At 39.8% G+C, this 20868-nt stretch overlaps 1 protein-coding gene across 1 annotated transcript in view; it reads left to right on the forward strand.

Moving 5' to 3' along the window:
- Positions 1–7938: 7938 nt before the first annotated feature.
- Positions 7939–20868, forward strand: part of NELL2 (NEL-like 2 (chicken)) — a 132310-nt gene continuing 119380 nt past the window's right edge. Inside the window, exons 1-3 of the mRNA XM_009327600.1 lie at positions 7939–8085; positions 20378–20551; positions 20660–20756. Coding sequence (XP_009325875.1) covers positions 20691–20756 — 66 coding nt within the window. The 5' untranslated portion in view covers positions 7939–8085; positions 20378–20551; positions 20660–20690. The remainder of the gene's footprint in view (positions 8086–20377; positions 20552–20659; positions 20757–20868) is intronic.

The following is a 20868-nucleotide window of genomic DNA, read 5'->3' on the forward strand; positions in this document are numbered from 1 at the left end:
GCTGTGGGAAGGTAAGCTTAGCATTGCAGAAAGATTCAGCTTGATGTGACTTTCCTTGGTTTCTGGAAGCAGCCAGTACATAAGCTCAGAGGCTTCACCCAGCCACTAGGATAATCACTCTCAAACTAGCATCGTATCATCTCTTTTGCAGAATGCTCCTAGACAGAAACAGGTTTTTGGTGGTATAATTCTCAATTTACAGTGAATGCACAATATATTACAGCCGTATTTTGCCCCAGAGAGTCTTGGATTTGCAAACGCTTTCCTAAAGAGTCATCCAAGTCAGTGCCAGGAGCTGGCAGAAATGGTTGAGGGCTTGCTGCCACTCAATTATCCTATTTTGTCATATTATGTAGAGGGTTTTCCTCCTATTAAGTATGTTCTATTTTAATTTCATTTGCATAGTTGACAATTTTTAGTGTTCGTTTAGTTTAAAAAAAAAAAGTTTAAAAAGCAAACAAGTTTAACAAACCAAGCAAAAATTCTCTTGGGACTTTGACCACGGAGAACAAAAGATTACAAACAAAGCACTTTGAAGTCATGATTACTTGTGCAAATGCACAAACTACTCCCAATTACACAAGCAAGTTAGGTCCTTAATAATGGTTTGGTTATTTCAGAACAGAAACATCACAGCTGTATTCAAGCATATGTGTCCTGGCTCTCAGTACCTTTTCCCCCTCTTGTCCCACAGTGGATTTGTGTTCTCAGCTATGCCAAAATGACTTTAAGCACCCAATTATGTAGCTTGTAGATGATCCAGACTTTTGGCCAGAAGTGATATGATTAATTTTTTTAGAATATAAGTATGAACAGTCAATATAACTGGGGGACAAACGTGTGTGTTCAGAGACAAGTCCCTCTTCTAGTCTCGTGTGTCGGTCTGTCGTGACTCCTGGGACTTTGCATATAGTTTGAGCTGGAGGAAAGCCCTTGCTGGATGACACACCAAAGCTGTAGTTGACATTCAGAATAGAGAAAGCTACAAAGCAAAGGCAATTGGAATCTCCCCAAATGCTGCAAGAACAAACTGTGACATTTCTCCCCTTGTTTTTATTTGATTTAATGATTTGGCTTCAAGTCAGTTTTTGTTTCGATTGTTTAGTTTTGGCTGAAGTGCGTTTTGTCTTCCTCCTTTTCTCCTTCCCATCCACTGCAGTTCTTTCTGCATACATCCTTGTTGAGCCATTTCTTTACTGGAGATAAGAAGGGAAGCACACCAAATTGTTGGTCACTGTGGTGGTGTCTAAACTACAAGGGCAGTTTGTGGGGTATCCCCCCTAAACAGCCTGTAGGGTATCCCAAGGTCCTGATCATTCAACTTGGGAGATTTACTAGAGTCCTTGCTCCCGGCATTCGTGAGGTTTTGTTCTGGTGAGACCAGGCTGTACCCAGTTTATAAGGAGCACTTGGGTGCATAAAGGTCTGGATGTACCTGGTTGGATCCTGACGTACGTTTGGACTGTAGTCCCAGTGTTCACCCAGACTTGGGAACTGGGCAGTGCTCCTGGGCCCTGCACGTCACGCATGCCCTTTTGGAATGGCTCCAGTGGGAGTCTTACAGGGTCAGTGTTTACCCCGTATCTTGTAGTCTTTTAAACTTGAGGTGGAACTGCAACATCTTCCCGCAGACTCCTGCAGAGCTCCTTCCCACAGCCTTAGAGAAACCAAGTCAGGTTCATGTGGGTCTGGAAAACTGTAGCTCCTCCTGTTTTGCTATTCTCTCTGAAACAATTGGGAATCTATGAGAAGGGGATGAACAAATACATAGGAAAAGTAGCTCAAAATGTTTTATCAACCAGTATCTTATGTATCAGTTCAAATAAAAAGTCAGGTGTATCTGAAAAAAAAAAAAAAAGGCAAACCAATCAACCTTCCCACCCAAGTATCTAAAGCATAACACGTCTAGCAGTGTTTTGGTCTAATAAAGGTTGTTTTACTTCTGTCTGTCTTCAGTTTTCTTTATAAGAATGCGACTCCTGAATTTGAATGCACCGTGCTCCACTTAAAAACCCGCTATACCCTTCAACCTTGTAAAGATTATGCTTTTGGATTGGCTTTGCATGCCACGTTGGTTACTTAAATAAAAGAACAACATAAAGTAAACTGTCTCAGATATTGTTGCCCTTTGTAGGCTGTGTGAAATCCCTAGTTAAGGAAAAGATTAGCCAAAAATTCTAATATGGGGAAGTGACATGGTGTGAATGTATGCTTGTGACACTGATCCCAACTAGTGTAGGAAAATGAACCAAAATTAAGCTAGCCTTATAATATTTTTCAGACTCTTTTTAGCCTGCAGTCCTCCTCCTTTTTCTCACAAGCCACTAGAATTTAATTTGGGTAGTTCAGCAAACCTACAGTCAGATGCAGAATTGATTTATAGATGCTGCTATTGAAAGCTGATTATGTGCACATGAAACAAACTGTGGAGCTCAATTAATTAGAATGCCTCCTTCAAAGACTTTTCTGCAGGACTTTGTTTTATAATTCAGTTCATACTTCGTGTTTAGCTTTAGATGCACTTCAGAAACTCCAGAGCACACCCTTTGCTAAGACAAGTTATCCATTCTATTTAATAACTGTTTGTTTTTATTGTGGACTGGAAAACATCTGTAATGAATGCCTTGTCCTAAACCGTATTTGCATGTGATCTTTTCACTGTGCAATTTAGTACATTGCTGGTGCCGTGTATGGAAGTTTTCCTTCTTACTTCCAGTAACTTGTTCCAACACCTTTTTTTTTGCGAGGGGGAGCTCGGCTAGTAACAGCTGGATCAGTTGCTTGATGTGGTTCCTCATAAGTTTGCATGAATGCAGTTGTCATCATAGGGGTGAGGAGAAGGAATTAAAGGCTGGTGGCAGAGCAAAGGGTTGACCGCCTCTTTCTGCAGCACCAGTTTAGACTGGTGGAAGTGCCTTTGGACCTGTGGAGTGACTACTGTTGAAAGTTAGACTTACTGTCTTGGTTATAGTGTAGTAATTATCATCTCATGAGCATGGCTGAAATAACAGTGTCTACACTTGGCACCTCCAGGAGACACTTGTGTGGCTTTGGTGTTTGCTGCAAAGCTCTGACTGCAGATTGTCTCTGAGAGTGAAAATGTGTCCCAGCTGTGATGACTGCTGCAAGCACAGGGTAGAGGCAGCCACTAAGTTTGTCCTCTGAAGGGCTGAGTTCCTGCAGCTCTTATGGTCAGTGATTTTCTTCACTGGGTTTTCAGATTGCTTTGCAATGTTAGATCTTAAAAGACTTGGTTTTCTGCGCCTGTGGCCAGCTGATCACCTCATAACTAGATGTTGCAGCTGAAGGTTGACCACCACCTACTGTTTGTCTGTGTCCTTCTAAATCGTTATCATTGCAAACCACGGTAAGAGGTAATTCTCTCTTCTTCCAGCCTCCTTCCCCCAGTCTGCTGTGTTGTTTTCAGTACTTTTGCTAACTTGCATATCTCAACCCAGCCGCATGTGTTACCACATAAGCGTTATTATTCCTTCTAAAGGCATTTCCATGCTACAACCTTTGACTTGAACAAGAAGCGCAACATGCTTTGAGTTTGGATATTTGTTTCTTTCATTGTCACTTTGCACTTTGTTCGTCTGTAAATTAAAGATGGAGTGTTGACACTATGGGTTTGTGAGTTGTCATGGTGTGGTCAAACCAAACACATGCAATATTCTAGGAGAGTAAACCCAATATATAGATATCATGGCTAGAGACAAATGTCTCATTCAAACTAGTAATTCTCTCCTTATTTTTGCATTCTAATATCAAAAGATTTATGCCTTTGGTTTTCTGTATTAGAAATGTTCACAGTATGAGGGTTTTACGCAACTGTTGAGAAACCACAAATTATTGTCTGATATATACCAGTTTGATTTTCCAGGCTATTATGGAAGAAGTCCAGTTCCAGTGAAGTATTTTCCTCGGGTCTTAAAATGATTACTGGAAGCCAAATGTCAAGAACAAGCCCGAATCAGTATTTATTGAGCGCAGCTGGTGATCTATCAAGCACCTACCGCTAGTGTTCAAAGGCAATTGGAATGAGGGATTTGCACTGTTGTGTTAGTGTAAAAAGAATGCATCTAATGGATCAAGGACCTTTCAGTGGTCTTTCTTTAAGAAATCCACCTGGTGCCTGCCCTGAGCAAAGGGTGCTGTGCTTCATCAGGGTAGTAATAATTCAAAAGGCTGTGTAGCTCTTTGGTACAGCAAGTATGAACTGACCTATTTACAATACCAAAAGCGAGTGGCCATGTTTTTTGGCAATTTAATACTCTAGCAGTTAATGTGACGATAATCTTAATATGTAGGCTTCCAGCGTGATCTAATCAGGTCTTGATACTTTTGTCTGTATACAAGAAGGTAGTGTAAGGCCATGATGAATGATTATAGGGTACCCAGATAAGGTTTTACAGATAAAAGGATGGAAAACTCTTGTCCAACCTAGCGATCGGGTAATGATTCACAGGGTAGACTTCAAAAAAGATTCCTCTCTTGTGGGCATAGAGGCAGATCTGTTTTCCTCCTCCTCTCTCAGTGCAGCAATGAGGACTGGGAGGGCTCTGGAGAGCTCCACTTGACGGCGAGGGTTTGTTTCCTCACTAAAGCACTGGCCATCTGTAGCACAGTGTTTGCATCCCAATAGCTTCAATTAGAATAAAAGTGCATGTAGGAGGGGGAGACAATTATTTATGTGTGACTGGAACTGTCCGTGTATAATGGTAGGGGTGTTATGCATATACTTTCTTTCATCAGTTGCTAATGAGAGTATCATAGGAATTTGGTAGAAATTAATATTTCTTTCTAATTGAAAAGTTGTGGATTTTATTTTTGTTAAGTAAGCATAGTCTTCGTGGACTATTTTCCACTTCCAGCATAGAGCATTTATGATTTCCACTGGTAGGGTGTGATAGTAGTTAAAACTAGGAACAATGTGGAGGGATAAACCAGAGGGCAACTGGGACAGAGAGGCACTCTAGCATCTTCCAGGGTTCAGAGCTGCACAGGGAAAATCTGGACTCTTGGAAAAAGGTAGTTGTTCTGCATTTCTCATCTTCCTTCTTGGTACCATTTCATTATCTTGAGGGAACCTGAAAGAAATCCATTGGAGTCAACGGGAACAGAACAAGAACAGCCAATTTCTGCAATTCTGCTATTTCCCACAATTCTGACATGACTTTCTCTTTTTAGTCTTGCTTGACGTTTTTTCCCTCCAACCCTCTTCCTATCTCCTGTCTTCCCATCAAATTCACATTTGATATGTATACCTCCTGTCTTTTCCTGCTGCCATATTAAACCATAAATATTGTGTGTCCAACTCCAATATACATCCATAGAAATTGATAGTATCTGTTCAGTACCTAAATGCCTCGATAGATTCCTGTGTGCTCACTCTCTAAATCAGAGTGAGACTGAAGTGACCAGACACAGAAGCTATTGGATGAAGGATCTATGCAGCTTCTTCACTATCCCATTCAGGTGGATGTGTGCTTTATCAGCCCTGTATAAATGGCAGGGAGGTGAGCGATGATGATGTGGCAATCACCTTCATAGCCCTTTTTCTCCACCCTTCCCTTTTCCCCTAGCAACTCCTTCAATGTTTCAGGTGAGGGGGAATCAGCTTGAATTACCGTAGCTGAAAAAGCATGGGGTGTTAATGGTGTATACTCTATAGGCTTGGTTTCTATATCTCATCGTCTACTGAAGGCAAAGTGAAATATCTCTACCAAGAAAGTATAAAAGAAGCATAAAAGGCGGTTGGAGGGACAAGAGTGTTGTTACAAAGTAGTAACAATTATTAATATGTAAGCAAGATGACTTCCCACATTCCAGTGGTCTCAGCTTGCTCTGGGTTTTGTTCTCCCACTTTTATTTAAAGTTGCACTGCTCATCCTAACTGCGGCTTCTGAGGCTGCAAGCCCTTCAGGCAGGGGAGCTCTGCCCCTCAGGGCAAACACTCTTTTGACAACGCACACAAGCGCACAAATATAGTTTGATTATACTTTGCCAGATCATCTGTCGTTAGTCAAAATGAGATTGTTTTTGTTTCAGTGTAAACATAATACGTTTGTGGGCCCAAAAGCAGATTCTGTAGATGCTCTAATGATAATGAACCTGCAATAGAAGGTGCTGGCTGGGCTTTGTAAGATGAGAAACCCAGCTCCATGGCAGACAGGGTTGGAGGATGTGCTTTGCATCTAGGAATTGGACTCTATAGGCTTTGAAGTGAGTTCCACATCTGTATTTTCCTGTGTTCTTCTGTTTCTTGATAGGAAAGCTGCTGCTGAGAGCTGCAGTGCGTGAGGATCCTGTGATCGTGATTAGAGAATATGTTCCTTGTGTGTCCTTCCTCTGTCTCTTGGGAGTAGATTGTTTATGTTGCTAGAAATTGTTAATGCAGTTAAACTATCTTCCAGCATGCAAACCTATGTCATTCCACTCTGGTAGTGTCCCTTGGCTAAAAATGAACGCTTTGATGTAATTGTATTTGAGTTGCCTTATGATTTATTAACAATTCCATTGAAATACTATGGAATTTTGCTACAGTGAGGGAGTTACACAATCCACAGTAGAAAAGACGTAAAGTTTCACCAAAAAAAAGCTTTAAATTATCTTTTCTTTCTTTCCCCCCCCCCCCTTTTTTTTGGTCTTTTGGATTCCCCTTTGTAAAAAATTAATCAAATTCAGCCTGGTGTGACACTGTGCAGGAGCTTGGTTAGGACTTCAGGGTTGTACAGGTTGTTGCATTTCTTAAACACATATTACAAAATATTCCTGGTCCATAAACCACAATAAACTGTTTGCTGTTAATACAGAGTAGCATCTTCATAGGTGCAGCTTAAAGAATGTTTTTAAAAACAGCAGTGTAAGCTTACTTGAGAGATCAGCTCCAGCGCTGTCAAAAGAAATCACAGTTTCTATTGCAGTTAGCTCTCTGCTGCTGTTGCTGTCCCTGAATTAGTGTCCCGGAATTAGAGCAGGATGGTCAAATTGCAATGACAAGAAGCTTGTGAAATGATTTAGTTCTTACACAGTTGATTACACACACTAATGAATTGATTTGGTGCATTAAAAATATATATTAATTTTTTTCTAGTATAATGTATTATGGAAAACCTTGGGAATTGTTTTTCTAGCATTTGACATCTTATTTTGTAAATTATCTCTCTAGAGGGCTTAGGGTTGGGCCTTTTTATTTTCTGTGCATGTTCCATGCAAATTCAGCAGAAACATTGCTTCAGTCTTGATTGTGTGTAGGTTTTTAAAAGCAAAATCTTCATTGTGTGTGTGCAATTACTCTAACAAATGTTCACGACATCCTGTGAAAGAAGCAGCAGCAACATACTGCACAACTGGAGTATATAGTGATTAATTAGCAACAATATATTTTTAAAGATGGTGAGTTTTCAAGTTTATTTATAACTATTACTTAAAGCTGAGTAAATTGTCCCTAAAGAGATGCTGCTCTTTGTGGTGGGTTTTTTTTTTTTTTTTTTACATTAATTGTGCATAGCTATTAAGCATAACATTTTTGTAGAAGTCATTAAAAAGTTACTCAGGTCGCGCTTCACAGCTTAGGCTCATATCCAGTGTTGTCACTCTGTGCTTCACTGCTAGTGAGTCCATATTTTGGATGAGATATTAAAGGTACCATCTGGCCATCCATGGAGAAAGTAGAAGAGTTATGACCCTGTCGTAAAAACAAAACACACCCCCCCACGCCCGAATAGAATGGGTGTCCTAGAAAATGTATTCTTTCCTTGAGATGGCTCACATTGCATGTAAAAGCCGGTGTTTAAAATACTTTGGTCCCTGCTTTTGCCCGTCTGTTCAGTTGTGCTCCTCAGAAGTAGCTTGTAGTTTTGTTGAGGATGTAAAGTAAAACAAGATTTTATACTGAGAGTTTTTCTGTTACGGTTTGTTTTTTTTTTTAGATGCTTCAAGAAGTGTAAAGGCATCTCCAGAAACAGCTGAAATCTTTTTTCAGAAGTTAAGAAATAAATATGAATTCACAATCCTGGTGACCTTAAAACAAGCCCATTTGAATTCAGGGGTTATTCTCTCTATTCATCATTTAGATCACAGGTAAGTACTGCTACCTGTATGCTAGTTAATGAAAGTAGATGTATTTATGCAGTCAAAATTTGAACATAAATTAGGGCAAAATTGTTGTGTAGCAGGTCATTTGCAAATGTTTATAGTGTTTGGGTAGGCATATTGTGCAGATTCATAAAAAATCACAAGTCCAAATCAGCCAAGGGAAAGTGGAACAGCTGTTACTCTTTAAATGTCTCTTGCCACGAAGGGCTTGAAAAGCCAGTTCTCTCTTGTTGTTCATAACCATAAGGACCAGATGCTCAGCTGGTGTAAAACTGTCATGTCAGTATAGCTACACTGATTCACAAAGCCTGGCCCGGTATGTCCACCTCTTCACCAGTTGGTTTTTAACATTGCAAGCAGTTTAAAAAAAGCAAAAAAATCCTCCAGTTATGGGCTTACACCTCCCATGAATGGCAGAGTACTTTACTCAAAATGTTGTCAGCCTTGAAAAAACTATGTGAATGACATAGAGTATTTAAGGATTATTCTTTTGATAGGATAACAACTGCTAGAGAAATAAGATATTCTTTATATATCTGTCTGAGTAATGGCTATTAAAGATAACTGCCCTATGATTCTGTGACAGAATAAAAAGGAGTTTTGAAATGTGCACTTTCTAAGCAGTCATTAGCACAAGCAGCAGATGATCTCTGCTTTAGGTTCATAGTCCTTTTTATTTTCCTGTGTACAATCCCATAATTCTTTCTTGATAGTCGCACTACAAAATAGAGAAAAAAAAGATAAGGTAAAGAGAGGTGTTCAGGCAAAGCAAAATATCTGTTTCTTTTTCACGAGTGTACAAGTTTTCATTAGCAGGCATGGTGTCAATTATTTTGTGCTGGAAGATTGTCCAATTCTACTTTTATTCTATTTCCTAGAGGCCCCATCTTCTGCAATTCACCTATTTAAAAAAAACACAAAACAACAACAAAAAAAACCAAGAAGAAGAAGAAAAAAAGGGAGAACATTCTCAAGGATCATTATACTAAGTTTATAAAAGCATCTTTAAATGTTGCAAGGGGGTGTTTGAATGCCTCCTGGATGACATTTACTGATGTTATATTATAGAAGAGCCAAGGGGCTTCTCTGTTAACTGTTACCTACTTCTCATCTGCAGGAGTGAGCACTGTGCAAGGGACAGCACTGGGCAGCTGTGATTATTGAGTTTCGAACACAGAGTGTACCACCATATGTGCAAATCATACCAGATGGAAAAGTTTATTCTGTCTCAAATAAGACAGTAGGTCTGCAGGGCCAACTGTGCCCTGACAAAGCTTGTTTCTACATTTGTAGGAAGAACATGGATTGGTTGGGCTACTGATAGGGCTAACGCAACTATATTTGCAATTTCAAAATGAGAGATGAAACTTTCATGTGCCAAAATAGTTGCAAAGGTGGGCAAAAAGGTCACCAATGTGAAACTCTCAGACTCTGGAAAAGAGAATAAGCATAGCCTTTCTGAAGGGAGGCAATGTTTGCTAGAAAACCTTTCCTGGCCTCAGGAATGGCATGAAGAAAGAGACATGCTATAGAAGATCAAAAAAATGTGTAGTGTATAACTGAGCAAAACTTAACAAACATTAACTTGGTGAGTGGCCAGGTGGGAGAAAACACTGCCACTTAGTGAACATAAAGAGTGATAAAAGTACAAAAAATAACGTGTAATGAACTTTCATTGAGGGGTTGCAGAAGAATTTGAGATACTGTTTGGGAAAATAATTAATTCTTGAAGTGAATAAGGCTAGGCAAGTAGAGCTGCTGTTGGTCTTATGGGAACAAGAATGCATTAAATTGATTCTATCCAGCCATAACAAAGAAAAGGAAAGGTTAGAGCAGTGCTGGCGTCCAGGTCGCGTGGCCATACAAACATAATGCTGCTTATCTCATTTGGATCTGGTTCATCCATGTCATCTGCCTATGCCCATATAAAATATGGTTGTAAAAGGGTGACAAACAGGACGCCGACAATCCTATTATTTTATACTGGTATATTTTTAGGGATGGGTGATTAGATTTTTAACAATATATTGATAACATTTATACTTTTTCAAGAAATTTCTCTCATACCTTAAATATTTGCAGGTTTTATTGTTACATTTTCATGTAACATATTGTTACATCTTCTTTTTGTCTGCATATTGGAATCGGAACTGTCTAACTGCAATGGAAAGCATTTGTCAAGGTTTCTAGCTGAAATCAGAAGGTTTGCATTATGTGTGTAGGTATTTTAACTGTGGATGCATAACTTAGTGGCATTGCTGAGAATTTTTGAGGCCCTTTTTCTCAACTGTGGAAACTTCTAGTACTCTTATTCCAATGTTACAATGTTAGAGGTATGAAAAATGAAGATAATACCCAGTTCACGCCTTGCTGAAAAAAACTCCTACCACCATTTTAGCCAGTGTGACCTCTTTATCTTACTATGTCCTCTTAAGTGATGCCTAGTGTTTACAATTTTTCTACAGGGATGTATGCTTTAAGTTTGGTTTTGGTGTCTCCTTGTAAGCCTTTGGACAATTAAAGAGGAAGGAAAAAAGCCTTCTGGTTATTTAGGCAAATAGAGTCACTCATCAGGTCAGCTTTGGATGAAGCAGCGAAAGAGCAATCTACTTGTGAATATTTCATCACTTTCTTTGGGAGAATATTAGGTAATCTATTTAAAAAGAAACTTGAAGAATTTGTTTTAAAAACGTTAGGCCTAATCTGATCCCCTTACAGTCAGGGAAAATAGTCATTATCTTCAGCAGATGTAAAATCAGTCTCAACAAAAGTATGGCCAGAAAGAACTTGTGGCTATTAAATTAGATGTGCCCTTAAGCTTTTAATAAACACATTCTGGTCTATTCTGTGCTAGGATGTACGGAAGGATGTCTGTGTGCCATAGTAGTGTTTGTTCAATTTAATTGTGCTAAAATGAGGGCTGACGTAGGTGTGGATAATACTGGAATTAGGCTACCATCTCTGAGTCTCATATAATATTTCTTATGGTTTTCATTTTCTTTTGTGACGAATGACAATAAAGACAAGAGAATGTAGAAGTTAAAAGGAAGCATTTGGATGGGTTACATTAAATAACTGCTTCTTCAGTGCTGGATTTCTATCTCTCTGACCTTGCCCACTTCTGACCAGGGACTTGTCTGTAACAGTCCTTTAGTTCCTAAACAACTTCTTGCGAACTCTCTGTCACAGCAGTCATCATAGTTGGTAGGAGAAGTAGCAACACCAGACCTGACTCCACTCCTTTGCACCAGCTTTAGCCTTGTAGCTCCTCTGATGTCAAAAAAGTTGTGCTAGTATTGAACTGCTGCCTTGTGGGGTAGAATCACACCTGGCTATATTCTTAATTTACAGAAGTCAGTACTAGCTCTTACTTTTCTGCAGTGAGGAGTGGAATGGTGGTGAGGAAGGCTGGAGGTGGCAGTAGCTGAAGGATATAATCAGTCATCACACAAGTAACTTTGCATAAGTTTTATTTTACAGAAGTTTCTTAACAACTAAGGGTTCTAGATGAAAAGAATTTCTAGGGTACAAGAAAATCAAAATGTTTGTTGAAAAAGTGGAAAAAGGTATGTTCACTTATTCAGTGGCTTGGGAAATATTTTAGGTGTTTTTGAAAATAGAGTAAAAACTCATCCTGTCTTTGCATAGGTCTAGGGACTTCGGTGCAAATATGCTAATTTACAACAATTGAGGACATTTCCTAAATTGCAGTTACTTTTTTAATGTTATAATTTTCTTTAAAACTATATATTTAAAATAGTTTACATGATTCAGAGTTTACTGATTCAGTCTGTGTTGTCTAGTTTTATGGATTTTTTTTTTTTTTCTTTTTTGCTGGTTCTCTTTTGAGGAACATAAAAGATGAATACTTCCACTGAGACACAGTCATGCAACTACTTAAGGCTTTGAGTCTTAAGAAGTTGACAGGACTGCTCTCCCAAAGTTTCCCCTCTAACATCATGTGGTGAATGCTGTCCCTGGGCTATCAGATAGATGCAGAAGTTCTCCATGTAAATCTGAGGCTTGGACATTCGCTGAGGCTGGGCTGTTGCTGTCACCACAAAAAGTAGCTCCTGAAAGGATTTTCTGCAGATATAGTAATCTTTTTCTCTCTATTACACGCTTTTATTTTTCTTTTCCTAGTTAATATCAAAGCTGTCTTCCCCTTTTATAATGATTATGCTTTTCTCTAGTATTTAATATATTCAAATCTTTAAAAATTGATCTTGAAGTGAAAGAATCTGAAACGATACCTGTAACTATCCCTTTTTGATTTGCTCATACTCTTCCACAGAGATTGCTTTTTTCCCCACTGACTAGAGCAGCCAAGGAGTTCAGGCAGTGGTAGTTTTGGGTACAGCTTGGAAGTGATACTTTCAAGAAAACTCTTTTGGTGTCAGGGAATCCAAATTGCACATCAGTAATCATTCAGATGAACGATTCGGGCAGCTGAATACAGATTTATGTATGGCATATATCTGAAAGGTAGAAGTTACAAACGTTTTCTTAACTTAGGAGGATCACCTTGAGCACATGGAGTGCCCTGCCTAAAATGCATTGTACTTTACGATAACAAGGTAAATATTTTGAATGATGTTAATGAAGTGATGCCTTAAGTCTGAGTGGAAGCATTGTTAAACGCTGATTGCTGTGTACTTGCTCTCAGCCTTCAGTTCAAGCTGTATTATGCTCCTCATTTCACTTCTGAATTTGGCTCAGCTTCCTCTTGATGGAAGAATCAAGCAGAGAGATGATTTTAATCATCTAATTCTAATCTGCGATGGTGTTATAATATATGTTAGGTCTCATATATTTTCATTTAATTGGCAGCAGTGGAGTGATGTAATAAAGCTTTTTCCTCTCTTCATGGTTAGGTGGCTTTATGCAACTAACGTTACATTCATATCTCTTGAGATACTGTGTATTAGGACCCATAAAGGATAAAGTCGCTGGATTGTAGTTTAAGCATTCTTTCCTTCGGTTAATGCTTTTTATATCCTGAAATGGAGCACTGAAATCAATATAATATTGTGGACAGGCATTCCTTACACTTAATTGTGTATCTCTACTAATTTATTCCATTTCTGCCTTACTTAGCGTTTGTTTTCACAGCTGTTGGTGTCTTGTGATTATCTGCTGTCAAATGGGCTGTACTGTACAGCAGTTTCAGACCTCTTTTGGTGTCTAAGAGGAAATTATCTGCGACAATTTCTCTTTCTTACAGATTTAGCTGTACGAGGAGATAAGTTGTCAGCGGTGAACTCCCAATGCATGACTTTTGTTCTACCATTTGACCATTGTATTAAAATAGAGGTGGAACCGTATGCTCCCTGCTTTTGATGTATGAGTATCTGTATTTCTGGACTGCAGTGTGAAGTCTCCTCTTCTCTCCAACACCACAAAATCTGCTGCAAACACATTACACTGAGAATAACTTTAAATATTTACAACTTAAGCCAATGCTGGAGAGTTATGTTGGTTTTGTTTGAGGGGTGCTATCCCCCTCCCCATCAATAACTTGCAGAGTAGATATTAGGTAAGAATAACATGGGATTCATTTTCAAGCATTAAAGCTGTATGTGGCTCTTCCCTGTGCCAAAAGTAGTAGTAGCTTGTTTCTGCTTTTTAAACCACTTTGTGCTATTCTTTGCTGGCAGAGTGGAGAGTTGTAATGTTCTGTATTTTTTTTTTTTGGTAGTAAATCTTAGTTGCTGTTTCTTACTATTCTGACAATAATTACGAACCTTCTTAAATTTGTTTGTAACAATCAATTGCTTTTGAATTGACTTCCTCTAGCGATTTAAATCTCCTCTGGTGTCAGCCGCCTTTTCTTTTGATGCAGTTTGAATGTTTCATCAAAGGTGTCAAAAAAAAGGTCTTTTCTTACATTGATTCACTGCTTTTCTAGTGCGTGAGAAGATTCTGTGGGACAAAGGCTTCTCTCCACTGACTGTTTGGCTGGGCTCTTGCCTCTGCCGCAAAAGAGAAAGGTTCCTTGTTTCTGTTGGTTTGGGAGATTAACTTCTATCCCTGAGTGTGTGGTTGGAGGGAAATATTTGTAAAGCAGCCATTTTGTGTTATACTCAGTTTAATGTCTTCATAACGTTGGGAGTGACCTGTTTCTTTAAGTGTTGGTTATAAGGGATCCTATTAAATTGATGATGCCTTGTCACTATTGCCTGGATTTTTTTGCTTCAGTTTAGTTTACACTTTGTGACCAAAACAAAAGAAAAAAAGAAAAAAAAATTGCCAATAGGATGTAAATTCTTGTAATGCACCTACCTTAAAACCACCTTCCTGGTGGAACCACCAACTTCTGTTAAATCAAGTTGGGTTAACCTGTCTTCTGATGTAAATCATCGCAGTGCCGACTGATCCAGGGTGATTTGGTTGAGAACTTGTTACAAAATGCTCATATGAGCCCGGAGTTTGAGTTGAGACTAGTGGCAGACCTACCTGAATAAGGGACAAAAGATTCGTCCCTGCCTATGACACTGAAAACCACCACTGAAATAGTTGAAATATGAGTTTTGACAGATATCGTTATTCTTCTAGTATTGCTTGAAAGTGTTTCTAATAACAAATAAATAACAAAGAAATCTGGATTCTGTTAGGGTAAGAAATGGGAAGAGTTAGGCTGAAACTGGTTTTTGCTTTTACTAATATATATATCTGAAAGTTGTTTATTGTATTTGTGGTCCTCTTTCTCTCCGTAGAGAAACTTTGTCAAGAAAGAGAGTGAGACAGATGGTTTATGCCATTTGTTTTTACAGTGTTTGATCTGGGAAAGTTTCTTCCCTCCTTGATTTTTAGCAGAAAAGGAAGCTTCAGATAGGCAAGATTGGTATTAGCAGGGCTGTGTGATAGTGAGAACAAAATGGGAATAAATGTATTGATAAATGGGGTTAGTGAGAGAGATGGGAGGCATGAGAGCAATTGCTCAAAGGCAAGAATTGGGTTTCAAAAAGTATTTCCTGGTTTGGGAATTTGATTTCACATTCCCAGCTCGAACAGGGACAACATGGACAATGTGCCATAATACCAGGTTTGAATTTTTGCAAGGCCAAGCCAGAACCTTTTGGGTGAATAGCTCTTCTTGGAGTGCTTCCGGGAGCTTGGTGGGACCTCAGCTCTTGCTTCTGGCTCCTGCTGAGCTCCCACAAGTGCTGCGGGAAGGCTGGCTGGAAGCCTTGCCTTGTCATCAGCAGTAACATTAGAGGGTCCAGGATATCTTGCTCCTGTCATGACCAGCGCTCTTGGATCATAGTGCTAAGCTCAGCAGAAGCTATGCAGACTCTGCAGGTGGGGAAGGCAAGATTTTGCTATCCTGATTTAGGGGCATAGCTGAGCTTAAAGTCTGGGAGGTGAGCAGAGAGATCTCTCAGGTGAGAGGCAAGTTCTTGCCTTCAAAGCCAGCGAAGTCTTCCAGATCACAGCAGCCCCATTGAAGTCAGATGAGGGGCTGCAAGATGTTGATAGAAACAAGATCTTATTGACACATATTTTTCTCCCACATGCTTTACTAGTTTGAGTCGGGTACAGACATGGTGTCTCTCTGCCCTTCCAGTCATCTGTCGCCTGGCTGTTCTCTCCCATGAACATCCTGATGTGGAGGGTGTTCCTCGCTGCATGTCCCAGCATGGGGCTCCGTCCCCTGTGCACATCAGGAATGCACCTTCCTCCTCTCCAGATGTCCTCCATAGCTATCCAGTGCAATGAGCAGTCGTTGTGCTAGAACAAAGCTGAAATGGTTGACCTTTTTTGTGGTAGAAGAAAATAAACAGCAGAAGAGATATAAATGCCAGAATGATCAGTAGCTCGCTGGCTGTGGTACTTCAGAGGCATTTTTCTCACACCATTAATCTCTGCTTTGCCTGATTTGGAGCAGGGACTTGAACTTGGTTCTTTTCCATCTGAGACAAGTGTCCTGAGGAGTGTCATTCTCTTTTGTTTTCCCCACTTGATGCAGTAAAAACCTTTGTTGGCAGTGCCTGGCCAGGGCTAGGCTAGTAAACCAAACAGGGCCCAGGCTGGAGCACTGGCCTGCTGTTGTCCATTCTGCATAATTGTTAGCATCTTCCTTGGCATGCTTTTGTTTCCTGCAGTTAGCACCCTTGCAGATGATGGCAGGGTTTGTGGAGTAGCGTTAGCCAGGGACTGTTCCCAACAGGCAGCATGGAAAAAACCACCCATTTCAGGAAAAAAGCGGGAGAGAGCACCCGTATGGGTGTGAGTTGTAGTGGAGCACCACTGTTAATATTTGTCTTCAGGGCAAGGGAATGGGCCTTGCTGGCTTTATTTATTAGTATAGGCATAGAACTTGAAATCAACTTACTGAATTTAGATTGCTCTTGTACCTGACTTACTCTTTTTCACTGATGAATTCTGCGTAATGGAAGAGCCAAATCAGGTTGACCTGGGAGACTGGTTTTACTGTCCCATTGTTTGTGCACTCTGTTTTGATATGGGAAATACCCTCTTCTGATTTTGACCTCTCTTCACTTGGGATCTCTGCTTTCAAATGGGTAATAACTGCGGCATTAAAGAGTATTTGAGAAGGTCTTTCAGAGAGTCTTAGATTTGCTCTCTCTGTCTCTCATTTTAACAAGCATTTCATCCTGGACCCCACAAGCCTAGCTGCGAGAATATTTGTTTCTATCAAAAGATTTGGTTTTAATGAATGGATCATCACTTTTGAACAAAAATATCCTATGTCAGAAAATTCTTGTCTGGCTCTAAAACTGTATTCAGCAAAAGAAAGGGACAGAAACTGAATTGGTGGCTTTCCTGCCCACTGTGCACTTGCACTAAGTGCTACCAACTTATCCAGAAAAGTAAAGACGATTTTCTTTCTTTATCACTCCCTGTCAAAACTGCCAGTCATCTCTTGCCTAGGTATAGCTCTAGGTAGTCAGGGAAAAGGGCAAAGCCAGTAAGGCCAAGCAGTAGTGTAAGTGAGAGGTGGGGACTAGGTTTTTACAGATATAGTGCAGTTGCCACTTGGCATTTAGAACCCATCTGGGTATATTTTGATGCCATATTGTTCTAGGGGATGCACCAAGCGGTAAAAACTAGTTAATGTTTCAGAACACTTTAAGTGTTACTTCGAAATAGAAAAATAAGGCTCACACTCCTGACTGCCCAGTCATCATACCATGGAAAATAGCAAATAACGCGTTGCTGAATGTGGTGGCTGTGTGGCGTGAATTGCTTTTACATCTTCATAATCTACATCCAGCAGAATTGCTTACTGCTATTGTAGCCGTAGTTTGCAATGAATAGGGTCTACTGAGTAGGATCTTTTTTTTTTTTTTAATGTTTTATGTAATTATACCTAACAAAAAAGCCAGAACTTTTGTATCAAAAATCTTCAGATAAAGATTTTTATAAGTAATGGAGATAAGGATTTTAATTTTTTTCTTAAGTACATACTCCTCTTTAATTTTATTGATTTTCCTTTTCTTCTTAGTGTAGATCAACGAGCCATGAAGAACTCTTTTAACACTATACCTATAAATGTGACTAGTAAAAGTTTAAAAAAACCCCCACCCTGTAATAAATTCATAAGCAGCAGACATGATATCTTGCCTTTAGCTTCTAAAATATTTGTCTACATGCTGTAAATCGAAGTCGATTTTTATTAGTTGCCTGGAGTAAGAGTGGGCAGCTACAGTGTGTTTGCTATGTGAGCAGGGATGCCAAATGAGCGAGTGAGCCACCAAAGACTTGGCATTCCCTCTCGCAAAGACTGCTACTGCATACACCAGGACCACCTGGTGTTTCATCTCCTAAATCTCCAGCTTTTTGCTGTACGTCCTGACTTCTACTCCCACAGTCTCCGCTGTGCTGGTCTGTCGCAGCCTGAAGAGCAGGTCCTGCTCAGGCTCGTGCCCTTCGCTGGGACGGGTGGTAGCAGCTCCGCAGCTGAGCAGATCTGCTGACTCTCAACTCTTATCCAGCAGTTATGATGGATCAGTGCTGGGCAGCAGAGAAAACATTGCTTTTCTTCTGTCTCAAATTCCTCTGGGGCATTTGAGACAAATTTCTTCCTCTTATGAAAATAGGCTCAGCCTTAGTCAGTAAATAAGGGATCGCTGTCTGGCTGGTTTCCAAGTAGAGTGACTGATCTTACGGTGGCCTTGGCTGTTGCCTTTGCAATGATTGTGCGTGCACAGAGTGATCTGCGGAGATGTAACAACCTTTTTTCAGGTTGATATTTTCTTCTCCGTATGTCAAACATAGTAAACCTAAGCACGTATCATCTCTCTACTAAGTTAAATCCATTTGACCAAAGCGTGTGTGGTTTTTGGGGGGTTAAAATCAGGTAGGCTGGTATTGATTAAACAACCACAGAGGTCATGGACATTAGTAAAGGGGGAAGCAGGTTCTCCTGTTGTACTGTGTTTCTCATTGCGGTTTATTTTTTACTTAGAGCCTTTTGTTTTTCACAGCATAGACAAGTGCCTTGGAGCTGTTGGGAGAAGCAGTAGTGATGTTAGCAATGCGAATTCTTTGGCTGATGCTCTCCCTGTGATGGGTGGGTTGGGCTGGGATGGTGTGGACAAGAAACCAGTGATTCAGCTGATGAGGTTCCCCTGGAACTTTTCAATATTGAGTTTCTTGGTTAGGAGGAGACTGCAGTACAATGCAGTTATTGTTTCCTTTGGGAGTAAGTCCTTCAGGAAACAAGATCACCCTCTTTTCTCTCTCAAAAGATTAGAAATCCTGAGCATACAGAGAAGTTTAGAGTATTTTTGTCACTAGAAATGAGTTTTTAAAATCCAGATGTATTTGTTAATGCTTAGCTTACTTCCTCAAAGACTCTTCCAAACCTTTGGAAAGTGTGTACCCAAGTGTGTGCTTTGTTACAGCCTCACAGACAGCACGAGAAGCCTCTGTGCTGAGGCTTGTCCTGTCTTCTGAAGCTCACGAGACTGAGCCAGAGCTGTGTAAGTCCAGGCAGTTAAGCAAATATGGAAAAGTGGAATGTTCCACCATGAAACACCCTGAAGGAAGGAGACGTGCAGTGAGCCCAACCTCCTCCTAGGGATAATGATTGTACAGGATGGTTTTGACTTGGTCTCATCTTCACTCTTGAAAACTGCAATCATTGTCTTGTCTGTTCTTTAATATAGATAGCCTGTTAAAATAAACGACATCACCCTAAAACATGGGTACACTCAGATTACAAACCACTGTCATGCCTAGTTGCAGATGTAACAGCAAAAATAGATAAAAATGAATTGTCCATTCTCCCAGTTGTTGTGTGTCTTCCCACATACTATATTATTTTCCTTGCTCTTTAGGTGTAGGTTGCATATGATTATTAGAGAATCTCCATTTCTGTTTTTCTTTCCTGTTTTAAAAAGCATTTTAGGGGGGGACTTTAAAATGAGAAACTTAGTACTTAGAAGACAAATGGTGTGTCAAGCTTGTTCCCAGAAGAGGTCCGATAGGCAAGAAACAGGCCTGTCTGACTAAGTACGAAGTTTGGTTATGGGGTGCTTTTTAAATTGATCTGCTGGAATTTCACCAGCAAAGCTTGTGTTTGCAATCTGCAAATCTGGTGTATGGTGCATTTACGTTGGTACAGCTGCAATGCTGTTTTTTTACCATGTATATACATACGTACATATATGTGCATACATATACATACATGTGTATGTATATACACACACCCCGCAAATACACATACTTATTTAACAAAGTAAATATGTACACATATGTAAATTGTCCTGAAGAGTTAGCACTTCTTGATTTTGTCTTTCTTTGGAGAAATTGCATTATGAAAAATGAAAGGAGATGTTAACAGTACATCCGAAAGCAAACAAAGCAGTGTCCAGTCTCAGTTCTTGCTTACTTCCCTGGCTGGTAATGGCTAACGATGTCCCTATTGCAAAACTTGGTGTTGTCTTTTGTGCATTCATGCCTTCAGAGTATCCTTACTGTGCTTTCAGGTTATGAGGCAAATATTCATAATAGGGTAATTATATTTCCAATCAGATCATGTTATGGAAAATAGTGTTGCTAGAGGAAAAAAAATAATTGGCTTGGGATCTTGTGTACTTACATGAAAGTTGGAACCTGCTATTATGTGTTATTGAGAAGAAGGATGCAGTGCAAATCTGGATAGTGTCTACTTTTGTCTTTGTATCTCCTTGCTTGTCTTTCCCCCTCTTTTAAATAGTTCCTGCATGATAACGAGAAGTTGTGTTATGTAAAATGTTGCTGTGCTAGTAAGAATGGTTCATGACATGATGGTGCATTTATGGTACAGGTACCTGGAGCTGGAAAGCAGTGGTCATCGAAATGAAATCAGGTTGCATTATCGTTCAGGCAGTCATCGCTCCCACACAGAAGTATTCCCATACATTTTGGCAGATGATAAATGGCACAGGCTTTCCTTAGCAATCAGTGCCTCTCACTTGATTTTACATGTGGACTGCAATAAGTAAGTAAAGAGTGTTGTTTCATAAGAAGTTGTCACATTTGGAACATTCCAGCTCTGAGTAAATGGAATGATAACAACTTGGGACTTTATTTTTCCCTTCCTTTCCAGAATTTATGAAAGAGTTGTGGAGAAGCCCTTCATGGACTTACCTTTGGGTACAACCTTTTGGCTGGGACAGAGGAATAATGCACATGGTTATTTTAAGGTATGCATTCCCTGAAAGGAAAAGAGTGAACTTAAATAAAAATGATTGAGGGACTGGAGCATCTTTCATACGAGAAGAGGCTGAGCGAGCTGGGATTGTTCAGCCTAGAGAA

This window comes from Pygoscelis adeliae, unplaced genomic scaffold (assembly GCF_000699105.1).
Source record: "Pygoscelis adeliae isolate BGI_AS28 unplaced genomic scaffold, ASM69910v1 Scaffold113, whole genome shotgun sequence".
In the NCBI taxonomy this organism is placed as follows: domain Eukaryota; kingdom Metazoa; phylum Chordata; class Aves; order Sphenisciformes; family Spheniscidae; genus Pygoscelis; species Pygoscelis adeliae.